Source organism: Panulirus ornatus, chromosome 45 (genome assembly GCF_036320965.1).
Source record: "Panulirus ornatus isolate Po-2019 chromosome 45, ASM3632096v1, whole genome shotgun sequence".
Taxonomy (NCBI): Eukaryota; Metazoa; Arthropoda; class Malacostraca; order Decapoda; family Palinuridae; genus Panulirus; species Panulirus ornatus.
Window position 1 is genome coordinate 8,275,379 of NC_092268.1, and position 22,546 is coordinate 8,297,924.

The 22,546-nt window shown below is 38.5% G+C and overlaps 2 protein-coding genes across 7 annotated transcripts in view; one reads left to right on the plus strand and one right to left on the minus strand.

Annotated features, from left to right (window-relative positions):
* Positions 1 to 781: 781 nt before the first annotated feature.
* Pef (penta-EF-hand domain containing protein peflin) lies at positions 782 to 10,393 on the plus strand. 2 transcript variants are annotated; one of them, XM_071688180.1, is made up of 6 exons: positions 784 to 1,104; positions 3,046 to 3,126; positions 6,103 to 6,271; positions 8,205 to 8,366; positions 8,948 to 9,091; positions 9,523 to 10,393. In XM_071688180.1, the coding sequence occupies exons 1-6, from the start codon at positions 1,099 to 1,101 to the stop codon at positions 9,744 to 9,746; spliced, it is 786 nt and encodes a 261-aa protein (XP_071544281.1). In that variant the 5' UTR covers positions 784 to 1,098; the 3' UTR covers positions 9,747 to 10,393. The 2 variants fall into 2 exon arrangements, with proteins under 2 accessions (XP_071544282.1, XP_071544281.1); XM_071688181.1 differs by lacking the exon at positions 3,046 to 3,126 and having other exon boundaries at positions 782 to 1,104.
* Positions 10,394 to 14,857: 4,464 nt separating this feature from the next.
* olf186-M (Ki-ras-induced actin-interacting protein-IP3R-interacting domain olf186-M) overlaps positions 14,858 to 22,546 on the minus strand; it is a 96,744-nt gene continuing 89,055 nt past the window's right edge. For all 5 annotated transcript variants that reach the window (XM_071688171.1, XM_071688168.1, XM_071688172.1 and 2 more), the window contains 4 exons: positions 21,432 to 22,391; positions 20,215 to 20,466; positions 17,970 to 18,626; positions 14,858 to 17,133 (listed from right to left, as the gene is read on the minus strand). In XM_071688171.1, the coding sequence (XP_071544272.1) occupies positions 17,005 to 17,133; positions 17,970 to 18,626; positions 20,215 to 20,466; positions 21,432 to 22,391 (1,998 nt within the window). In that variant the 3' untranslated portion in view covers positions 14,858 to 17,004. The remainder of the gene's footprint in view (positions 17,134 to 17,969; positions 18,627 to 20,214; positions 20,467 to 21,431; positions 22,392 to 22,546) is intronic.

Genomic DNA, 22,546 nt, shown 5'->3' on the forward strand with positions numbered 1-22,546 from the left:
CCTCCAGCAGGAGCACCTTGCGACTCTGGTAGCTTCTACCCCTCCAGCAGGAGCATCTTGCGACTCTGGCAGCTTCTACTCCTCCAGCAGAAGCACCATGTGGCTCTGGTAGCTTCTACCCCTCCAGTAGGAACACCTTGCGACTCCAGCCCCTTCTACAGGAGATTTGTAAAACCCCGTCAACGACTTACCTCGCCCTTGTATCTCCCTGGGATTTCCATATCTCGTCTATTTTCTTTTTAACTCCTGCACCAGCAGTAGTAAGAGGCAAGTGGCCCCTGTGTCGCATTTCCCCTAACGTGTCAATAAACCAATTATCCTCGCCATTACGAAGGACAATAATAAATTCCCCTTCAGAAGCAGGAAGGAAACTAGCAATTATTACGAAAATCAACTATCCCGCTTCCTATACTCTATCCTTCCTTCAATCGCTTTCACTCCTCATCACTCTACCCAAGTTTATTCCCTTGATAGAAAGAACAGCACTACTTTCCTTCTAAATCCCTTTTGGCTGACTCCATTATTTTCCGGGTTCTTAGGATTTCTGTCATGGCGCTCGCGGGGGCCATGGAGGCTCCCAGCGACCGTCACCATTGCAATGCCATGCCTTCCACGCCCTCGTGCTCCCTCCCCCTCAACCCATCCCCGTAGCCAAAATTACACCCCATTTTAACCCTAAAGGAGAACCAGTACGGGGGTAAAATACGATCTGGGCTGAGATATGGGTGGGTGGAAGGGTGTAAAAAGCCGCCATTTTTCCCTAAAATGGTGGTGGCGTCATGGGTTCGTGGCCATGTTTACGTCAGTCAGCTGATAAGTGCGGCCGGTGGTCAACCCTCCCGCTGGCCTCGCCTTCGTCATCCTATCAGGCCTTTTGTAACCCCCCCACCAAGGGCGTCGTCGTATCTGTCCCCCTTCCTCCCCTTTTGGATGCCCTGGTGTCCCCGTGGGGCCGCAGAGAGAGAGCCGGGAGCCGCCATAGGCGTGGGGATCGGTGGGAAAAAGGAGGAGATAAGTGGCAGCTGGGCGACCGTGGAGGCACCAGACGCCCACACGCTCGTGCACCCGCTAGTGTGAGGCCATTGCTCCACCTCCATCATGAGTGTGAGTTCCTCATGGCCTTTTAAAGGACATTTAATAAGACTTAAACTCTCATATAATAAGCGTAGATATAACCTACGGGGTTTGGGAGGAATGCATGTTATATATTTTTTTTTTTTATTTTTACGTAATGTAATTGTTTCTATGATGGGCAGGGCTGTGAAGCGTAGGGAAAACGTTGGGTTAAAAGATATGGCCCCCACGGCCCCTCCCGATCAAAAGTGGTCTCCCGTTGTCTAAGCCACTGTGATTTGTGGAGATAATTGACCCTAATTGCACTAACCAAGTTTTGTGTCTGTATTGTTAAGTTTGCTTTCAGTAATAAAATTGATTGCTTACCTATAAGTGTGTTATTAATGGGAACTATACACCCTTCTTTTTTTCAGCTATGACCACCCAAAAACCACCATATCCGGTTAAGCCAACGGATAAAAGCACAGTGAAGTCAGAGGAAAATGTCTTGGAATCATTTAGATATATGCAAATCTCAACTAGTTTACCGTAACAGCCAGTATTTATATACATTGTCATTTATTGTATTCTTTTTCTTTTATACTTGTCTGCCAATTCCTGCATTAGCGAGGTAGCCCCAGCAACAGATGAAGAAAAGCCCCATTCACTCGCATCCATCCTATAGCTGTCATGTGCAACACACCAAAACCACAGCTCCCAATCCACAACCAGGCATCAGAGGCCTTTCAGCTGTTTCATATTCCCTGATTCGGTCCCTTGATAGCACGTTACCTCCTGTTTTTGTTAATTAGAAAATATGCAACGTATAGTTTCAGCTACTCTCACAATTCTTTGACGTTACTTTAGTTCATATTTACACAAAGGATTACATTGACGAGCATGCTACCAGTATGCAAAAGTGGCCTCAGAACACATGAATATTGGTCTTTTTCATTATCGGCAATGAAATTAAAGTTTATCCATTCTGGACTCGTATGTGAAGTTATGTTTGGTATTTATAAGTTCTGCTGATTTATAGAATTGTTTTGACAACTTTTGTGTTAAATGACTTCACATTTTCTATGTTCATTGTAACCCTGTGTTCATTTCTGCACTCAGTGGTCACGGGTTCCACTGACAGACATTTAATGTTGCCATGATTTATCAGTTTAGCTGCTCATCAAAAAGAGTTTTGGTTTGTCAGTGCTGATGTAGCATTTTGTGAGTACACTAAGAATTATAAAGCATAGTCTGCAATATTTAGGCAACAGTAGTAAGGGTTATGAATATCCGGAAATTTAAATTGATTATTGTAAAAGTATTTGCAGCACTTGTAAAAGATCGGCCAGTATTTTCTATTATGCCTATGAAAAGGACAAATTATTGGCAACTGTGTACAGGGATTAGTCAGCATGTGTCTGACAACTGAGTACAGGGGTTATTCGTTGTGTATCTGGTAATTTCTTCATTGTCTATCGACCTGGGATGGCCAGACAGACAGGAGTGCTTTTTTATTTTCAAAATGTTAATGAATAAAGGAGCATGCCCAAAAAATACAATACTTTTTACCAAACTGATTCCCAATGAATAAAGGAGCATACCCAAAAAATACAATACATTTTACCATATTGATTCCCTGAGATATCCTTGAAATTCACTGAATTATAGTGGCACTTGAGGGGGTAAAATGATTTCTATAGATTTGACAGATACGACGAGGAAACCCCATCTTCATTGGAAGGTGGCTGTCCCTCGCTCTTTTTTCACCAGAACTATTTCTGAAACCCTGGGTATACCCTGGTGGTGTTTTATTGTATCTCAAGATTATAAATGTTGTTATTTTGTTTTAGTTTTAAACTTTTTCATCTTTTTTTTCACTACCATTATTCAAGTGGCCATTTGTGATAATTATTATGTGTTAGATTTACTGTATGTAGTGACAGACATGATGAGGAATTAGTTACGTGCTTGACATAACTGATGTTCTTACAGGGTTACCAAGGCTATGGTCAACCTCAGGGAGGCTACATGGGTCAGGGCCAACCCACAGGTTATCCCGGCCAGGCTCCAGGGGTGAGGCACAAGTCTTTGGAACGTGGAGTGCATAGAACATAACTGCTTATTTGGTTATAACTCTCAGGGCATATTCTGGTGGTGGTAAGGTGGTGGCTTTGCAAGCCTTGGGATAAAATTTATGCTGTAACGATTAGTGCTTATTGCAAACCAGGGCAGAAGTTGCATGCTATTATCAAATAGCGGCACCCATGGGTTGTTTATGGCATGTCGCTACTGGTTTATTGCTCGTCATTACTTGTGACTGTTTGATGCACATATAATGTCCTGCAACACCATGCATGGTGTGTTTTATATTAGTCATGTATTTCGTGTGACCAAGAGGGGTGAGAACAGGTGACTGGTAATCCTCCCATCCTATATTATTACTTAAAGTAGCCACAGAGGGAGACACCAAGTGAGGGATTTTCTTTGAATGCTTGATTGTTCCTAATGCAACCTTGCTAAGGCAGGAAAGGTGTTCTCGTATAAAAAAAATAGAATGTTCATTACACCTTTTACACAGGGAGGATATCTGCTGCATAAATGTCAGTTAATAATTTAACTCCATAACCCAGGGGACTTTGCTTTGTATTGGAATAATACAGTATTTACCTTGCTTGTCTAAGAGTCATCTTGAATGTTTGAATAAGGCATTTTGCTCCAAAGTAAAAAACAAATGATAATGTCCCAGGTTAAGCATTTAACTCAAGCCAGCTCTCTGCTCAGTTTCATCAGCTGTGAAGAATCGGAAATGGCTCACGTTCTATTATTACTAATCATTTGCGTAGTTTTATGAATGATAATCTGATTAGATTTATAACAGTGAAAAGACTTGAAATAATCCTTGAAATGAACTCAGGAAAAATGTACCAAAATACGGAGCTGCTGAGAGAATCTAGCACTCTTGACTTCCTTTATTATCCCCACTATTTTAATGTTTTGCTTGTAATATACCTCGCTCTTCAAGAAATAGTGCATGCTAATAAAGTACATGATAATTATTTGCATTGCTGAATGGTTTTATGTGCTACTGTAAAGATATTTGCATGTTTATCAATGCATGAATAAAATAGTTACAGTATGGTACACTATGATGAGATACTTATTTTGGTGTGTCGCATCATAGCTACCTCGTGTGAGAAAGCAGCATTATCAACAACATATAGAGGTTCATGAATGTTTTATCCATGTCTGTTTTGTTTTCAACTTCTGATCCAGCATTGTATATTCATGGTGTAGCCTTTTATTACTTTGGTTTTGTTCTCTCTACCTGTTTGTACTTCTGCCATCTTCAGTTCAAGTTACATACTGTAACCACTCTATCTTGTAGCATACTGAACTTCCTTGCTTCAGATTTTATCATATGATTATTCACGGCTCTATTTATTTACATTTTCTGAACATGGTGGTGAGCTGAGAATACTGTTGTTCTGTATTCTGTACACATTCATTTTTAGTAAAGAATTATATGGTAAGCCACAAAACCATAATACCCTGTATTGTGCGTTGGTCAGAAAACTATCTCGAATGACTAGTCAGTAATAGCAAGTAATATGCAGATCTTACAAACAAAGCTTAACCGAGATGCTTGAACTTACTGGAGTAGCATGTAGCAGCACATTAGTTTCAGACCACTCTGTAGTGCAGGATTTTTTCCCCTTTCCTGTCATTTACCATTTAATACAAACTAAATGGCTTAAAGACGTTCCAGCAGTAAATAGCCATTAAATGCATTAACAAGCATTCAGCACTTTGACTGGATGATCTGGGAAATACAGTGCTGGACCATGGCAGTGGTTTGTTTGTCCTTGAGTAAGTTTATTTAATTCCTGCTTTTGTGGAAAGCTCTATATGTGAAATGGTGCTGATTAGCATCAGGATTGGGTAGACCTTTGTTCATAATCTTTAGTGTAATTGTCTTGCTACTAATAACTGATCGTATGTAGTGAATTTTGGGCCAGTGTACGTAACCTTGAAATTCATTGTTTAAAACAATGAAGACAGCATAGCAAATTGTACTCTAATCTTACTAAATCCAAGCTTAGAAGTTTGTCTGATTAAAATTTGTTTTCTCAAAATCACACAAAACTGAAAAAAAGAATCTCTATAGTGATACACTCTTAATTTTTGAATGAATCTTTTGGACAGCATTCTTTCTTATATATGAACAGAGCCCAAGGAGCAGTTGAGAGAGCACTTTCTCAGTGGATTAGAATACCATTTTACCCCTTAGAATTAAGCGCTCTATGTGTATTCACCCCTTTGACCATGATCAAAGATATGTTGCTGGTTGAAGCTAATGTAGTTTATCTCGTGTTAAGATCTTCCAGATCAGTGATGTCAGGATGGATGTTCAGCAGTGCTGTGGTTATTGACTGTATGGCTTGAGTGGCCGAGTATTTCTGAGATTTATGATGAATGATTGCTCCAACACATGAGTTTACACAGAGTGTGGACATTATTAATGGATGAAAAGGAGTACGAAGTTGTCGTAGAACTTCTCATTCAAACAGAGTTCATCATATCACTGGTATTTATTGTAGTGCAGCCTCTGAGCTGCATGAGGCCTGTAACAGGGGTCCAGGGGTCATGTGAATAAGAATAAAAAAAGGTGTTCTAAGACAAATTTTACACAGTTGTGTTTGCTGCTTTGCCAGATTGGAGGAGCAATATGGTGTTTGAGTCATACACTCTTGCTCTCATTTGATGGGTAAATGGCTTCTAGGCTTTACTCTGGATTCACACTGGATGTTGTAAGTCTGGACAACAGGTTTCTGTATGGACTTTGAATCTTATCAAACGTCTGCTGTGGCTTCATATATTTTATGATGGTTAAAGAGGATGAACCCTCATGGATATACCTCGTTGAAAGTTAAAAGGATGTTTTTACCCACCACTGAGCATGTGCTGTCTCAGGTGCCTGTCGTTTTCTGGCTTCAGTGGAGAAATAGTTTTTCATCCTAACAACATAAATTTTTCATGGTTTATCAACAGGCACCCCCAGGAGGCTATCCTGGACAACAGTCCTATGGCGGTTATCCTGGTCAGCAGCCACAGGGTGGATATCCAGGCCAGCAGCCACAAGGATATCCAGGCCAGCAGACCCAGGGTGGTTATCCAGGCCAGCAACCGCAAGGGTACCCAGGACAGCAACCTCAGGGAGGTATGAATCTCAGTTGCTGGGACTGTTGTCCATATCAAATGATGATGCTTTTTTTAAGTTGATGTGGAATAACATTACAGTACCCAGAGATATCTTGCTGTCTGTAGTTTCGGAATAGTTTACAAGTTATTTACATCCACGTGTGATGACATACATGTACAGGGATGGGGATGCAATCCAAATGCACATACAGCACAGCAAAATCTGCTGGGGTATCGATCATTGTGATGCCACTGGTGACAGAACTATCGAGGGGCATGACAGGCCTACAGCGGGCGTTTTGCCACGACCAACAATCGGGAGGATGGCAGGTGAAAAGGAAATAAATCGAAGGTTTACATATTCCATGGAATCTTAGGAGAATAAGGGGAATGCGGATGAAAAGGAAATAAATGGAAGGTTTACATATTCCATGGAATGTTAGGAGAATAAGGGGAATGTGTTCCAGACATCTTAATGGCCTTTTTCACATGACAGCTAGAGACTGAGTTTAAACGAATGTGGCCTTTTTAGTCTGTTTTCCTGGCGCTACCTTGCTGTTTCCTGTGGGACAGGGTAGCACCAGGAATGGATAAAGCCAAGCAAGTATGAATATGTACATGTGTATATATGTATATATCTGTGTATGTATATATCTATATGTTGTTATGTATATGTGCAAGTATGGACGTTTATGTATACATATGTGTATATGAGTGGTTGGGCCCTTCTTCATCTGTTTCCTGGCTCTACCTTATTGACGCAGGAAATGGCGAATATGTGGATCATACCAGAGCACACTGGCACCTATTTCTGATTTTGGTCTTCCACCCAGATCACTAACATTTTTTCCATGAGGCAGGAACATAAATCAGAAAAGTAAATTTTTCAAAAATAAGAAATGAATGAAATTGAGAAACACATTTGTGTACGAAAAAATACAACTTATTGTTATATTTATTTAGTATATGTTAAGCAACTTACCGTTATATTTATTTAGTATATGTTAGGCATTTTCCTATGAGTGCTTGGCATTTGTTCAGCTGGTTTACCTTTATTGGATATGTACCGATTTGAACTATACCGTCCATTTTCTCCATTATTTTTGTGAATGCATAATAATAATTTTAATTCAGGAACATAACCCCCCTTATGTAATGGGCTTCATTTGCTCAACTTACTATGTTTTTACTTCCAGTGGGTTGTCCAGGAACTTAATGCTGCTGCACAAGTAGACCCTGAGTGTGAACGAATTTGGCCTTTGTTTGTCTTTTCCTAGTGCTACCTCATGTGCACGTGGGGGAGGGGGGTGCCATCTCATGTGTGGAGGGGTGGCGGTGGGAACAGATGATGGCAGCATGTATGAATATGTATATATGTATGTCTGTGTATGTATATGTATGTATATATTGAAATGTATAGGAACGTATATGTGCGTGTGTGGGCATTTATGTATATACATGTGAATGTGGGTGGTTTGGGGCATTCCTTCATGTTTCCTTGTGCTACCTTGCTGAGGCGAGAGACAGCATCAAAGTATAATAATGAAAAAATAATCTCTGATGCCAGCTCCCTTCTGGAACTCCCTCAAGGGGATGGCCACAGCAGTAGTCTCTCCATAGCTAGTGAACTCCAGTGCTACTTCTTAGCCTTTTGTGCCTTACCTTAGCAGGCCACAGGCAGAGGGCAACTCTAGCACAGTGTTTACAGAGGCTCCTACCTACTGACTACTACTACTACCTAGTGTTCCTACTGACTACAACTACCTAATGTTCCTACTGACTACAACTACCTAATGCTCTTGGTTAATATTCCTACATACTACTTCTTTCAAATATATGTGAGATTGGTAATAAAATTTCACTTGGTCTCAAAAATCTACATCAGGTCAGTGAACTACTTTTGTAAGTGTTTCCGAGAAACAAAGTGTACCTATTTACTGCTCAATTTGCAGGCTATCCTGGTGCACCTCCTGGTGTAGATCCAAATATTGCATCATGGTTTCGTGCTGTTGATCAAGATAACTCTGGGCAGATCAATGCACAGGAATTACGGCAAGCTCTGCAGAATGGCAACTGGTCCCACTTTTCAGAGGAGGCCTGTAAACTTATGATAAGTAAGAGTTTATGTTGTAGACTAGTAACTTTCAAGATTTTTTGAACATGATAATTTTGTTAGTAATTTTATACCATAACATACAGTAACTTATCCCTGGGGATAGGGGATTAAGAGTACTTCCCACGTATTCCCTGCGTGTCGTAGAAGGCGACTAAAAGGGGAGGGAGCGGGGGGCTGGAAATCCTCCCCTCTCGGTTTTTTTTTTAATTTTCCAAAAGAAGGAACAGAGAATTGGGCCAGGTGAGGGTATTCCCTCAAAGGCCCAGTCCTCTGTTCTTAACGCTACCTCGCTAATGCGGGAAATGGCGAATAGTTTGAAAGAGAAAGAAAAACATACAGTAACGTAAACATACTCAATAACTCTCAAGGTTGCTTGTAGTTAATAGATAGGAAAATATGGCAGCTTCAGTTGTCTGTTGAATTAGCATTTTAATCTTACATGCTTTAGAAACTATATCTATATTTTACTGAAAAAGTTTCCTGTGACTTAAGAAAGGCATTAATTGGTAAATTACATGCACTTGTATATTAATTTTTTTAAACGGTCAGCCTTTAACATGAAGTTCTTTTTTTCTCTAGCATTATTTGACAAAGACAATACTGCTAGCATCAACTTGCACGAGTTTGGCCAGTTGTTCAACTTTATCAATCAATGGACCCAAGTTTATCGTAGTTATGATCGTGACAACTCAGGGACCATCGATGAAAATGAATTGAACACAGGTAAGTGAAAGAAAATAGTGTAAAAATGGATGCGAGGGAGTGGATAGGTCTTACAAAGAGGTATTAGGAATTAGAGTGGTTGTGTGTGAAGTGTGAATAATAGAAGTGGTAAGTTATGGTGAAGGGAAAGGATTTTATGGAGTAGGTACTGATTGCCAAGCAGGTACAAAGTACAGGAATTTAAAGGGACTGATAATGAGTAATAGCAAGTACAGGGAGAAGGGGAAAGAGGAAGAAGGAAGTGATCAGGACAGGTAGAACAGACATGATGAGAGAGAATATCAGATTAGAAATGAGATAAACAATTAGAGCTAGTAACAAGTGAGCTTGAATGAGTAAGGAGGAGATAGAGTGAAGGAAGCAGCATGAGATATTTTTAAGAAGTAGAGAGTACTGTATATATTAATTCAAATGATTTTCCTCCATCCCAGCCCTGCAGCAGATGGGTTACCGCCTTTCTCCGCAGTTTGTCAGCTACCTGGTGTCTAAGTTTTCACCCAGAATGAGGAAAATTACACTGGATAACTTCATTGTCAGTAATATTCAGCTTCGCAAGTTGACGGAAGCCTTCAAAGGCCGTGACCGTGAAATGAAAGGTGTCATAACCATCAGTTATGAAGACTTTATCACCCTTGCATTTACAAGCCTTATGTAGTGTTTTTCAGTGACATGTAACTGAAATATCTTGGCCATTTTTTGATGATTGTTTTCAACTCTAAGGGTTTTATCTTTAATTTTATATTTGTTGTAGAAATTGTTGTATGCTATGGATTTAATGGTGCATTGTGTTGTCGTTTTCATATGATAGTTCAATTTCTCTGCTCCTAGATTCAGGTTTGAGGATCTAGTTGAACATGTGGCCTTAGTTTAGATAGCATGAACATAGATTGAAATTTATCTGTTCATATGGCCTTGTATGAACTCCATTGCAAACTATTACTTTTTGTCTTAGCTTTTGATAAAACTGTATTTACATTGACTGTATTGCCATATTACTGCACAAGAATAGTGAAGTTACTTTTAGGTTATCATATGTCGTAATGATATATGTCTTTTCTTGAGCAGTTGTAAACAGAATGGAGACATACTGACAGGCATGTGTTCTAGTTTTAAATGTTCTTTTGTTTTTGTGTCGAACAACTTACCCATTCTTCAAGAAAAAAATGCAGAATAATGGTTATATATTTTTATGAGGTTACTAATAATAACAGCCCTGTGACATCCATAGAGGTTATTGTTATTTATTACTACTGTATTTGTAAAGGATTTTTAAACACTCTGTCAATAAATGGTGCAGTTTAATATTGTTGTTTAACATTTTTAGTAAACAGGTATGAATACTTGTTGAATGAGATTGCCTGTCGAGATGCAAATTCCTAATCAATCATGTTTCTGCTCTAATGCAAAGGGCTGCATATTACAGAATCTTTTTAATGCAAAATCTTATAACTTTAGCCCTTCATTTCAGCTGGATCACCTCTTCTTTCATATATCACCCTCATATGGCAGTTTCACATTACTTTTAGTTTCCAGCTTTATTTGGTGTACTTGGTTCATCTAAACAGATAATTTATTTACCAGGTCCTCTCTTCATGAGTGGAAGATTGGTTGGGTTCGTAATTATGCTGTATATACCTTCATTCTTTACTTTATCCTCCTAATTTCACATTTACTTTCAGATTTTTCTCCTTTCCTGCTATTATTCTTTTACTTATCCTGGTATTTTAGTCTTGTATACATACATCTAAGAACAAACACTCTGATGTAAGCTTTTTGGACATTATTTAAATATTTACTCTGATGTAAGCTTTTTGGACATTATTTAAATATTTTTCCGTTCATCAGAGATTTAAGTGCAATTCTAATATTTCTCTTTTCCATTACTCTTTTCTCCACTTCAGCTTTCCCACATTTCCTGCTCCAATCCTTCTGATCATCACTTCTAAATAATAAACTCATTCACAACTTCTGGTATTTACCATTCAAATTGATATTAACTGCAACTGCTCCTTTCTTTCAAAGACCGTCTTTGTTACTCAACCTTTTACATTCAGCATAATTTTCCTTCTCAAATCATTTAAGTGTCCTACCAATCTGTCCAACTTCTCTTGACCAAGAATGGCTTCATGCATTTTTTGGCTTCTTAGGAGACTTACATCCATCCTGTATTTTTATATTGGCTGGTCTTCAGCATACAGGTATTTGAAAACTGTAAAATACAGTACCTCCTTTTCAGCACAGCTATGAAGTGCTACTTTTAAGTCTTTTTTTATGAAGAACTTCCATAGCATTTTTTTTTTTTTATCCTATACCTTTTGCTGTAGAGTATTAATACCATATTTTAATTTCTACCATGAATGATGTCATTATTAGCACTGTTGAGAAAATCAGGAATGAGACGAAAGACATGAGGTGAAGGAAGAAGGGCTGTGACATAACCCAGGTACAGGTAGACAGTTTGCGTAACTACTAAATGTACAATGACCACCAAAACATTTTAAATGACTAGTTTGTGGTTGCCAATTTAAGAGCAACAGTGTACAAAACAAGTACTCCCTTGTTTTGTTTAGCCATCATTAGTATTTTAGCAGCACTGCTTGAAACCACTATTTCCAAATCAGATTAACTTGTTCATGAGAAAGAAAATATATGAAGTGCACGAAATGGTAGTGTGTACTTATGCTTAACTCATGTTTACTTGAAAAGGCAAACTGAAAGTACGTTAGTACTAGAAACTGACCATTGTGAGGGTTGGTGGCTTCACGGAAACATGGAATGCATGAAATGGCAGTATGTACATTTAGCTTATCTAATTTTTACTTAGAAATGCGTACTGAAACTGCAAAAGCTTCGTTAAGTTATAAACTAACCAGTATGAGGATAGTGGCCTCTAACTACATTAACCTCTCAATCTTGGTGATACTGGGGAATCCATTGTAGATGTGAAAAAATATCTTTCCATACAACATTCACCTAGGATAAAAGGCCTTCTCAGTAAAATCCCAGGGGAACTTTTAATTTTGAGATAGGAAAGCACATTCGCAGAAAATGCTTTTTAAGCACATATCCTGTTACTTGAAAGCCAGTGCAAAATGAAACTCCCAGCTGTAAAAGTTGTACTCAAGTGCTACAAAGGACATTTAGAACGACAAGATCTGGCAGACTATAAAAAGGCCACATTTTCTCATTTGGATGCAATGTCATAGTCATATATATGGTGTATGTGAAATTCATACTATAATGAAATACTTTGATAAGTTGTATTCTGTCCACAAATTATGAGTAGTGTTAGCACAGCAAATATAAATATCTGTCACTTTAATGGAAAGAGTATTTGTCAATCTATTCTCGTTCCTGAAAGAAATCCCTGGGTGAGGCAAATATACAGAATGATTCGACTGCTCACATCTTTGCCTTTTAAGGCAAAGTCTGGTGTGATTGTAGGTATAGTAGTCTTGGCAGTCTTGTATGGGTGCACTGAAAGCTTAAAAATGGAAGAGGGTGGATATGTTAGAACTTAAATGCTTGAGGACAATATGTGAAGTGATGTGGGTTCATTGTGTAAGGAATGACAGTGTTCGAAAGAGGTGTGGCACAAAGCAAAGTCTGATTGCTAAAGCAGAAGAGTGTGCTGAAATGGTTTGGACACATGGACAGGATGAATGAAGATAGATTCACGAAGAGGATCTACACATCAGAAGTAGAGGGTGAGATCAAAATGGATTGGTGGAGTGGATGAGGCCTTGGGGTATGGGGGCATGATGAGAAGCATGCATAAGATGGAATGAACATCAGTGATGTGGTATACAGGGGGTCATGTGCTGTCGCCAGGTTGAACCATGGCACGTGCATTGGTAAAAGTAAAAATTTTTGAGGCTTTTCTGTGAATGGTTTGTTCTGGATTTGGTGCATTGTAAATTATGGCTACAGTGTGGATGTGTGCAGATGCAATGGTTTGTCTGTCCCTGGTGCTACCTCACAAAGGCAGGAGAAGCAATTCTGCCAAGAAAATATACGAAGATTTTCCTCTCCCAGGGTCCCTATCTATGGGGCTGCTGCAGCAATCAGGGAGCTAGCCATGTCCATCAGGTGGAACCAAGGTAAGATTTATGGTGATGTGAGTATGTCTGTGTGAGGTGAGTGTAGGATAATTGATGAAAAGTGTTCTGTGTCTTCAGAATGGAAGTTGCATGTTGAGCATGAGGGGGTCTTGTGTTATGCTGAAGTGGTATTTATAATGTCTGAAAGATGGGTGGTATGTTCCACCTACTGATGAGCAATCATGTCTTATGGTCCCATGTGGCTAATAATGTACCTGTACACTACCAGGTATATAAAAGAAACCTAAAAATTATGGAAAACAGAAAAACAAACTAAAATAAACTTACTATGCGGCCTGTAGTAAATTTCAAGACATCCCATTTGCTGCCTTTACTGTATGCTCTCCAATGCTTAATATATGCTACTCTCTCCAATGCTTAAGATATGCTATGTCGATCTATCACACCCCAAATACAGTTTTCATGCCATGAGCTGTAAATAAATTGTAAAACGAGTTAAAGCATAAGAAGTGGTTATTAAGGCCAGCAAAATTTTTTTCATGGATAAATTTATCACAGCACATGGCAATTTATGGCTAACACAGCAACCCCAGTGGAGCAATTCTAAATGTGCCCTGTTGAAAGCTTCAAAAGCCATGTTCCTGCATGGGATAGGCTAAGTTTCATGGCAAAACATGGAATTTTCTTGATGAGAGCCGGTTACATTCCAGCTTAAACCCTTTTATAAGTGGTATAAAAAACTAGAGTTATGGGTCTTAGGCAATCAATTCTTTAGATCCTGGGAAATAAATGTATATAGTTCTACGGCAAATGGATGAATTGTTTTTCAAATTATGAAGTAGATTACATTACAAAGTGAACTTTTTTACGGTAGGAGAACTCAGCAAAAATACAAACCAGAGTTATGGGCCTTATGGTAATCAATTCTTGAGATGTTGGAAGTAGGTAGTAGTCAGTAGACAGCTAATGTCCAGGAGGTATATTACCAGAGCTACCCGCCAGGGTTAGTGATGCCTGAGCAGTGAGCCAGCACTTTTTTTTCTTTGTGGGCTACTGGCATTTTTTTCACAAACACAAGTCTCTCCTTGTTATACATGACACTTGAGAACACATAAGTCACACACCCCATTCTTCATAACTAGATTTCCCTGCAGTGATCACTATATGCTCGCCCTGCCTTTTAGCAAAATCTTAAGAGCAATAGAGAGAAGTAGTAGGTAGGAACATTCAGGTAGAAGTATAAGGTAGAAATAGTCGCAAGGACCATTAGGCAGGAGCATTAGGTAGAAGTAGTCAGCAGGAACTTTAGGTAGAAGTCCCTGATAACAATGAGCTAGAGTTGCCCTCTGCCATTGGCATGTTAAGGGTGAGGCATAAAGGCTAAGAAGTTCCAATTGGGAACAGGTGTGAGAGATAAACGTTGGGAAAAACTGTGTAGAGTTTCATGAGTTTTGAGTTTTCAAGTTATGACTGAGATCAAGTATGGCCAAGTTAACTTGAAGGTTAAAGTATGACTCCTGATAATGTATGATGAGGAGCAGAGCAATTCCACTGTGTCTGTCATGCTACCCAGGTAGCACAAATATCTGTTTGAGACCCAAGCGTCTTTCTAATTAAGAACTAGGACTTAATATACAATACAGAATTTAGTTGGACCTATGGAACATTAAGAAAAAAAGAAGGCAGGCACAAGAATAAATATAAATGAGAACTCTTTGGCTTTCTCAAAGCAGTTACACAGCTGCTAAAACTTGGGAATTAAGAATCCCACCAATCACATTGCAAAGCTAATGAAGGTACAAACATAAATAAGGTTATCAGATCCACCTGGAATGAACCCATACAAATTTCATCAAAAGAAATACCTATACAAACTTATAATCATGAGGTCATCTACTATGAGCTGACTGCTAACATATTCAGCCTACTCAAGTATGAGTAAAATACTACCTCAAAAACCATGATTCAACAAACATATGAGTTTCTTTGATCACATCAGAATCCAGCTTTTCAAAACAGGAATATCTAATTACCTCAATAGCAGAGCAGTAATCAAGGTTTGCCCTTGACATGAAAGATACAACTTATACATTTAATTGGTCTTTGTACTTTACTCCTGTCTGTTTGTACCTAATCCCTTACCCTATATTCAAATTAGTTTATGACCTTTTTCAAATATATATATTTCTTGCTAAGATTACTTGTTCTCTAAGCCTTAAATTTCTGCAAAGTAAGTACATTCTCCTAATCATTATAAACTCCTTTTAAACAAGTCTGTTCTATTTCATGAAATATCAGTCCAACTCAACATCATGTCTTTAAATATCTGCAACATATCTTTTCTCATGCATCCTTTCTAATCCAAAAATTCAGTTTTGAATAATCTAAATACTTTTCCTGCTTAGCTAACTCAAAACAAACACGTTCATATAATATCTTGTGATTTAAATCCTTTTTCTCAAATTCAACTAACTAAACAATAATACAGTAGAACAGAGTTTTGCAAACAGGAGATGTAAACCCACATAAGCTTTTCGTGACTTTTACTTGTGTGAAATTTGAACCTCTCTTACTGCACCACCTTAACTTCACTCAATGAAATTGGTAATGCTAAAACATGTTAAACAGATCAGCATATAGCACTGTTTCTCATAAAAAGGTTCTATAGTTCTTTCATTATTTAAAAATATAGTAATTTCACATTTCAAAAGCGTAACAAATAAATCTATATAACTTGCATAAAATAATACAGTCTCAATATCATATTTTTGCTATAAACATGTCATTTAAGATCAGTCAACTGAAATGAATAGAGCAGACCAAGCCATCATATATTACATCTAAGACCATGAATTGACTTGAACACTTAATTTCTATTGATATCAAACTTTGAGCTAATGGGCTGAACCGGTTCATGATTTACAAATAAGGTCTCACCTACTCATGTTCAGCAGCAACAACAGAGAGAAAAACTACTATATCATCACAGATGAACATCACAGGGGTTGTCACACGTGTGTGCAACACCCAATCTATACCAAAAAATAGTGTATACAGAATAAATATTTCCTGAAGCTTGAAAAAATAATGAAAATTGTATATCAGATATTCTGATCACACACATTCAAATAAATGTGTTTCTTTTTTTCCATCTGGCATTCAACTATGATACTAAGAGTAAGCAGAACAAGCTGCATTGTGCAGTCTTTGGGCACGCAGCACCTAATAACATTGGCACCATGCTGCATATCATGCGTTAACAAAAACAAAACTTATTTACAGTGGTATCGTATATACTATTAACACTCATTATGCACAGAGAAATAGTTCTTTCCAATACCCTCTGCATAAAGCATTATTCATCACAGTAACAATTGAGAAGGTCTGTATCTTCAAACTATGAGTGGTGAAAACTTTTGCAATTGTCGCCTTTATTCTGGTTGTTAAATCACTAAGAAACAGCACAAATAATTTTTCTATGGTACTCGCACAAGATCTACAAGACATGGTAGTCTTAACTGATACCAGTGGAATGGAAAACATATATGAATATGAAATACAAATGGAGAATAATGGATCATGTACACCTAAGGGGCTCTGTCTCTGTGATCAGATCCTACCAGTTTTACCATCAGGAAACTTAAATGACAAATGGTGAGTATGAGATTAAAACCCCTGCATGATGCAAAATTGCCTATACTAAATTATGAAGTTAAACAATTGGTTCACATTAATATAAAAGCACCAAAAGCTTTGAAAGCAACAATTTACAGTCATGCTGAATTCTGAATTTTCAAATCACTCATATATAATTCCTTTCCCTTTAGTCCTTATATGCATACATATAACTATTCACTTTAACTTGTTGAGCAAGAGATGCATCATGTTCTTAACATCAGCCATATCCTTAGTTTGTTGGTGCAACTGATCCTGCAGTGCCTCCGTCTGGCTCATCACCTCCACCTTCACCAACTGAGCGACCTGTCAAAAATTGAAGTTTTTTAGAATGCACAAAATTCAAAGGAAATTCCACTACTTAAGATAAACACTTACAAATGCATTCAGAAGTTTATTTGTTGTGAGCAAATCTGAAGAAAAAAATTCAGTCAATTCCTTTATGTTTTTGCGACAAAAGCAGGAATCCTGAACAGCAATGCCTATGGGCTCTTTAGCTATCAAAAACTAATTTTTCACACATATTTGCCATTTCCCACTTTAGCAAGGTAGCATCAAGAACAGACACCCAAGCCTTTCTGGGAAAATCCTCACGCAACCCCCCTCTCTGTTCCTTCTTTTGGAAAAGTAAAAACTGGAGGGGAGGATTTCCAGCCCCCCACTCCCACCCCTTTTAGTTGCCTTCTATGACATGCAGGGAATACGTGGGAAGTATTCTTTTTCTCCTATCCCCAGGGATATCAGTTAAAAAACCATCACCATGTGTGTCATTCATTCAAAGAAACATAACCATGGGATAAAGATGTTTGCCATGATCATAATGTACCACCATGCTTTTTCTGTACACTTGCCAAGGAAACCTTTGACATTTATACATATTCTTACTACTTGATACAAATGACACTGCTTCACCCATGAGATAGTTACAAAGAAAATTCTTTGGATGATGTTTTATAAGTGTTGCTGATTGGTCTTCTACACAGACTACACATAGATGGTTAGCAAGGAGAATGTTTGGAGATTCTTCTTGCAACAGCCTACTTTGAATGAAGTAAAGAGGTATATTTGATAGAGACAAAAACAAGACAATACTATAATTCACCATGACTTCATGTACAAAACACGGGGGATAAATGAGATACCTGGCCTGTGATGTCTGACGGCTGGGTATCGCAAGCATCAACTACGGACAAGGGCATTGCTGGTAATGACAATTTTCTTTCATCCATCTGACCTGGTTTCTTGACAAAGTTCTCCATGTGGTAGTTATTTCTATGTGAAACTCTACGATTATCAGAGTATCTTGAGGATTCTTGTGAAGTTGAATGATGATCTTCTATGTTCATTTCTGAAGAGCAGTAATTTGAAGCCTCTGGATTATCATTATTATGTGGTCTCTGTGACGCTGGTATGGAACTCGAGGGTTCTGGAAGTCTCATAGGAACTTTTATGCCTTGAAGACTGACATTGGTGGAATCTGGAGGGTCTGCATTATGCTCATGGTATTCTGGTATGACTGGTGTATGAGTATCTGGGAGAAGTGAACTACAATTTTCTGAAGTTATGGAAGCTGCACTATGCTTTGCTTGATCTGGGGAATTTGAATTATCCCTTAGTGGACTCTGAGGATCTAACTTCTCCAAGCGATGTGATTGACTAGGGGAATGAGTATGGGTCAAAAATTGGTCCTGGTTGTTAGTGGAATTTCCAGACGGTTCTGGTGAAGGCTGTCGTGAAGCTAGAGTAAGTGTCTCCAAGTCACGACAAAGTTCTGACTGCTGCTGAAGAAGGCACATCATCTGCAATAAAATACTGTTTGTCGTTCAAAGTTCTTGAATAGCCTAGGTGACCATAGACTACTCTACTAAATCTATATGAACAATTAAGCACTTTTCCTGGATTCTTTAAACTTATAATTCACCTCCAAACTTTTCCTAGGTACTATGTACCCCATCAAAACTTGTTTTAACTTACTGAAGAATTAAGAAATTCTGGAAATACCAAATAGTATCTCCTTATTTACATAAAAAGAATTTTTTCTCCTCTATGCATCTATCATCAAAAAGCATTTTCCAATTCCACAGCATACATCATGTACATACAACTCCATGAGTCATATCTATTACTCCATGAATACATACAGATCTAACCAGCAATATTCAACCAAGGAATTATTAAATCTTTTTTACCTTCCTATACAGGTGGAGATGAATGCATCATTATACAATCTAATATTTCATGATTTCCTCCAATTATCGAGAACATGTGAAGGCAAATAGACATTTCATCTACACCTTAACATTTTCTGCTTTCTTGTTAAATAAAGATAAAGTTTTCCTACAATTAATCATATCTGTTATACTTTCCTAGGTAAAATTCTTAGCTCGTCTGTTGATCATTTCCTGTCAAAGTTTGACATTAAGCAACTCTTTTAACAATTACTTTCTCTACAATATTCAAGTCTTTTTCATTACTAATAGCACATCATCTATAAAAAAGTCAACAATATACTGAACTAAAACTAAGTAGTCTTGTATTCTACTGTAGTATAACTATAACAAGTGATCCTCACATAAATTCAGCCTAAGTAACTGTCCTAGACTCCCAGTGTGCTTCTTACTGCTTTGGAAATTGTGATTGTGATAACATGATTAACAGTGCTATGCTAGTGTGAACTCATTACCTTGCATAAAAGCAAACAAAAGAGCATTCATGTGCTTCAGCACCTGTGTTACATGCAATTAGATTGTGCAATAGAGCAACTTTTCCCTTTTCTTGCATAAATCCAGTTGATATGACCAAATTCGCTGGATTCCCTATGTACTTTACTTATAATTCTAATCATGCATTTATTAGTGCTCTGCCACTTTGTGTTGAATTGCTAACTTAAACTCACACACAAGAATATTCAACAGGTATTATATTACATTTCATACAAACATTTTATATGTGACTGTCTCAATCTAGTATACCTAATTTGGGAATATGTCAATGATAATCATACAAAGAGATTTCAAAGAAAATAAAAATAGATGAAGTTATGCAAAAGCTCAGGAATAGTGCAACAAAACATAAATAAAGGTAGAAATTGATAGCTGGGCCTAGCATTTGTACAATCTCACAACTTGGCAGCAGCAGATAAAAGACTACGACATGAGCTGAGGTTACAACTTTTTTTTCAGGCATTCTTCAAGCATTCAAGTCTGCCAAAAATGAGCAAATGCAAATATGTGTACACCTGTCTTTTTCTCAATATTGCATCAAGTAAGCTGACAACCCATCTATGTAAATTAAAAAAACATTCTCAACAGTTCTGGAGGTGCAACGCTTGAGTGAAACAAACACAACACCTACGTATTCACCTACAACTTCCCGTATTTTCCTCACCTGAGCCACGACATTACTGACACATGCATTACTGAGGGTATTGGGTCTAGCCCCAACTATTAACTGCTCCATGTGAGTAACTTCAGCACGGATAGCAGCTCTGATGGCACTGATGTTGCGCAGCTGTAGATACAGCTGTTGAGTGGTAACAGGGGAGGTGGCTGTGTCAGCTGCAATTTTGTGTAGCTGGTGGGACAGCTGCTCCTGCTGTACCAACTGATGACGGTAAGACTGAAGGGTGCTCAACAGCTCCTGTGTACAAAAAGTACATTTCAAAGATATCTCTCTGGTAACACAGTATCATTCAAAAATAACAAATTCAGTTAGCTATAAAATCAATAACAGAATGAAAGAAAAAATGAGATATCTTGTTTTCCAATATGAAATAATGTTTCTTTTTGAGGAAGCCTTTTTTTCACAACTGTAGCTAAATGAGACTGTAGGGTTCCAAGAAAAACTGGTGACCAAATCCAAAATCTAACCTTGGTCAGTTTCTTCAAGTCCATTCAACATTGGATGTGGAAAGGGAGCTGTGGTTTCGGTGCATTATTACATGACAGCTAGAAACTGAGTGTGAATGAATGTGGCTTTTGTTGTCCTTTCCTAGCACTACCTCGCACACATGAGGGGGGAGGGGGTTGTTATTTCATGTGTGGCGAGGTGGCAATGGGAATGAATAAAGGCAGACAGTATGAATTATGTACATGTGTATATATGTATATGTCTGTGTGTGTATATACATATGTACACGTTGAGATGTATAGGTATGTGTATTTGCGTGTGTGGACATGTATGTATATACATGTGTATGTGGGGGGTTGGGCCATTCTTTCGTCTGTTTCCTTGCGCTACCTCGCTAACGTGGGAGACAGCGACAAAGCAAAAATAATAATAATAATAATAATAATAATAATAATAATAATAATAATAATAATAATATCAAGACATCAACCTACTAAGTCTATTTGCATATGAGAATATCAACTGGACAGTCTCTTCCCTATTAGGATATCAACCTAGCCATAATTCGTTTGTAGGACATAGACATCTAAGGTCAGTTCTCTATGAAATTTACATTATAACCATCACAATTAACACACAAAAACATTTCTATTGTGTGAAGGATTTACTCATCACAGTGAACACATAAATGACCAATATGAGCACAGAGAGAACCTCACAATGAGCTGAGTCAAAGGTAAGAGGAGTTAACTTACATGAGATGGAGATTGCGGCTGCCATGCTTGATGCATTTGTTGATTGCTGGCAGTAGCCTCAGGTTGTCCGTCCTCTGTGCTCCCCACACCAGCTATATGGGTGCTAGCTGAGCTGTTGCTGTTAGTAGAGGGGAACATATACTCACTAGTGACAGGTTGCCACTGAGCCAAGGGCAACTGCTGTGCCTCTGACAGCCATGATGACTTGGGGAGCTGCCATGATAGTTGTGATTGTGATGGCTGGGTTTGATGGGATGACTGTTGACTGACTGTGCTAGTGTGGTGTGGTGGTATTACTTCAGGAACAAGACTAGAGGGTAGGGGTTCAGGGAGGGAGTGTCGTCTCCTTCTAAACTTCTGTGTTGGATAAGAAACCTGCTGTCGGTGTAAAATATTTTGTCCATACCATGAGTCAGATGACTGATGTGAATTATGTAATGAATTTGTGAGTTCTGGGGATGAGGGAAAGCACTGCAGGCAAAGTGAGGCATTTTGCTCATTAGAAATCACTGCTGGTAAATGCTCATGTGCATTTTTTGTGTTGTATGCACGGAAGGCTAATGGACTGTCAAGGCTATGACTAGGATATAATGGCATGGGGTTTGAGCTGTGGCTGAGACTAGATGAAGAGCAATCAACGCTGTGATTATGATGAATGTGGGAACGACAATTAGGGATAGGACTACTGGTTGTGCGACCCGTGTTCTGGGTGTGACCCATGTGTTGACTCATGTCACGAACCCGACACACATGTGGAGAGATGAAGCCATGGACACGGCCACCCTGGACACCAGCATTGTGATCTCGATGTATGGGTGTCTGGTCGAGGCTGAGGGTGCGATGGTAGGCCTGGCTTTGAAGACTATGGCCAGATCGTAGAGCTAAGGTTCGGCTGAATGGCACATGGCAGACGGTGTCCACACTGCACCCACTCTCACGACTCCACCACCAAGATTGACCCTGTACATACATAGCCACACACACAAGCATCACTATGTTTGAACACAAGCATTATGACTGCACTAGATATGAAAGCTAAAAGCAAACAGTCTGTGTGTACATAGAATATGGTTATCAAAAATCATTCATTGGTATTGAATTTATGACAAAACTAT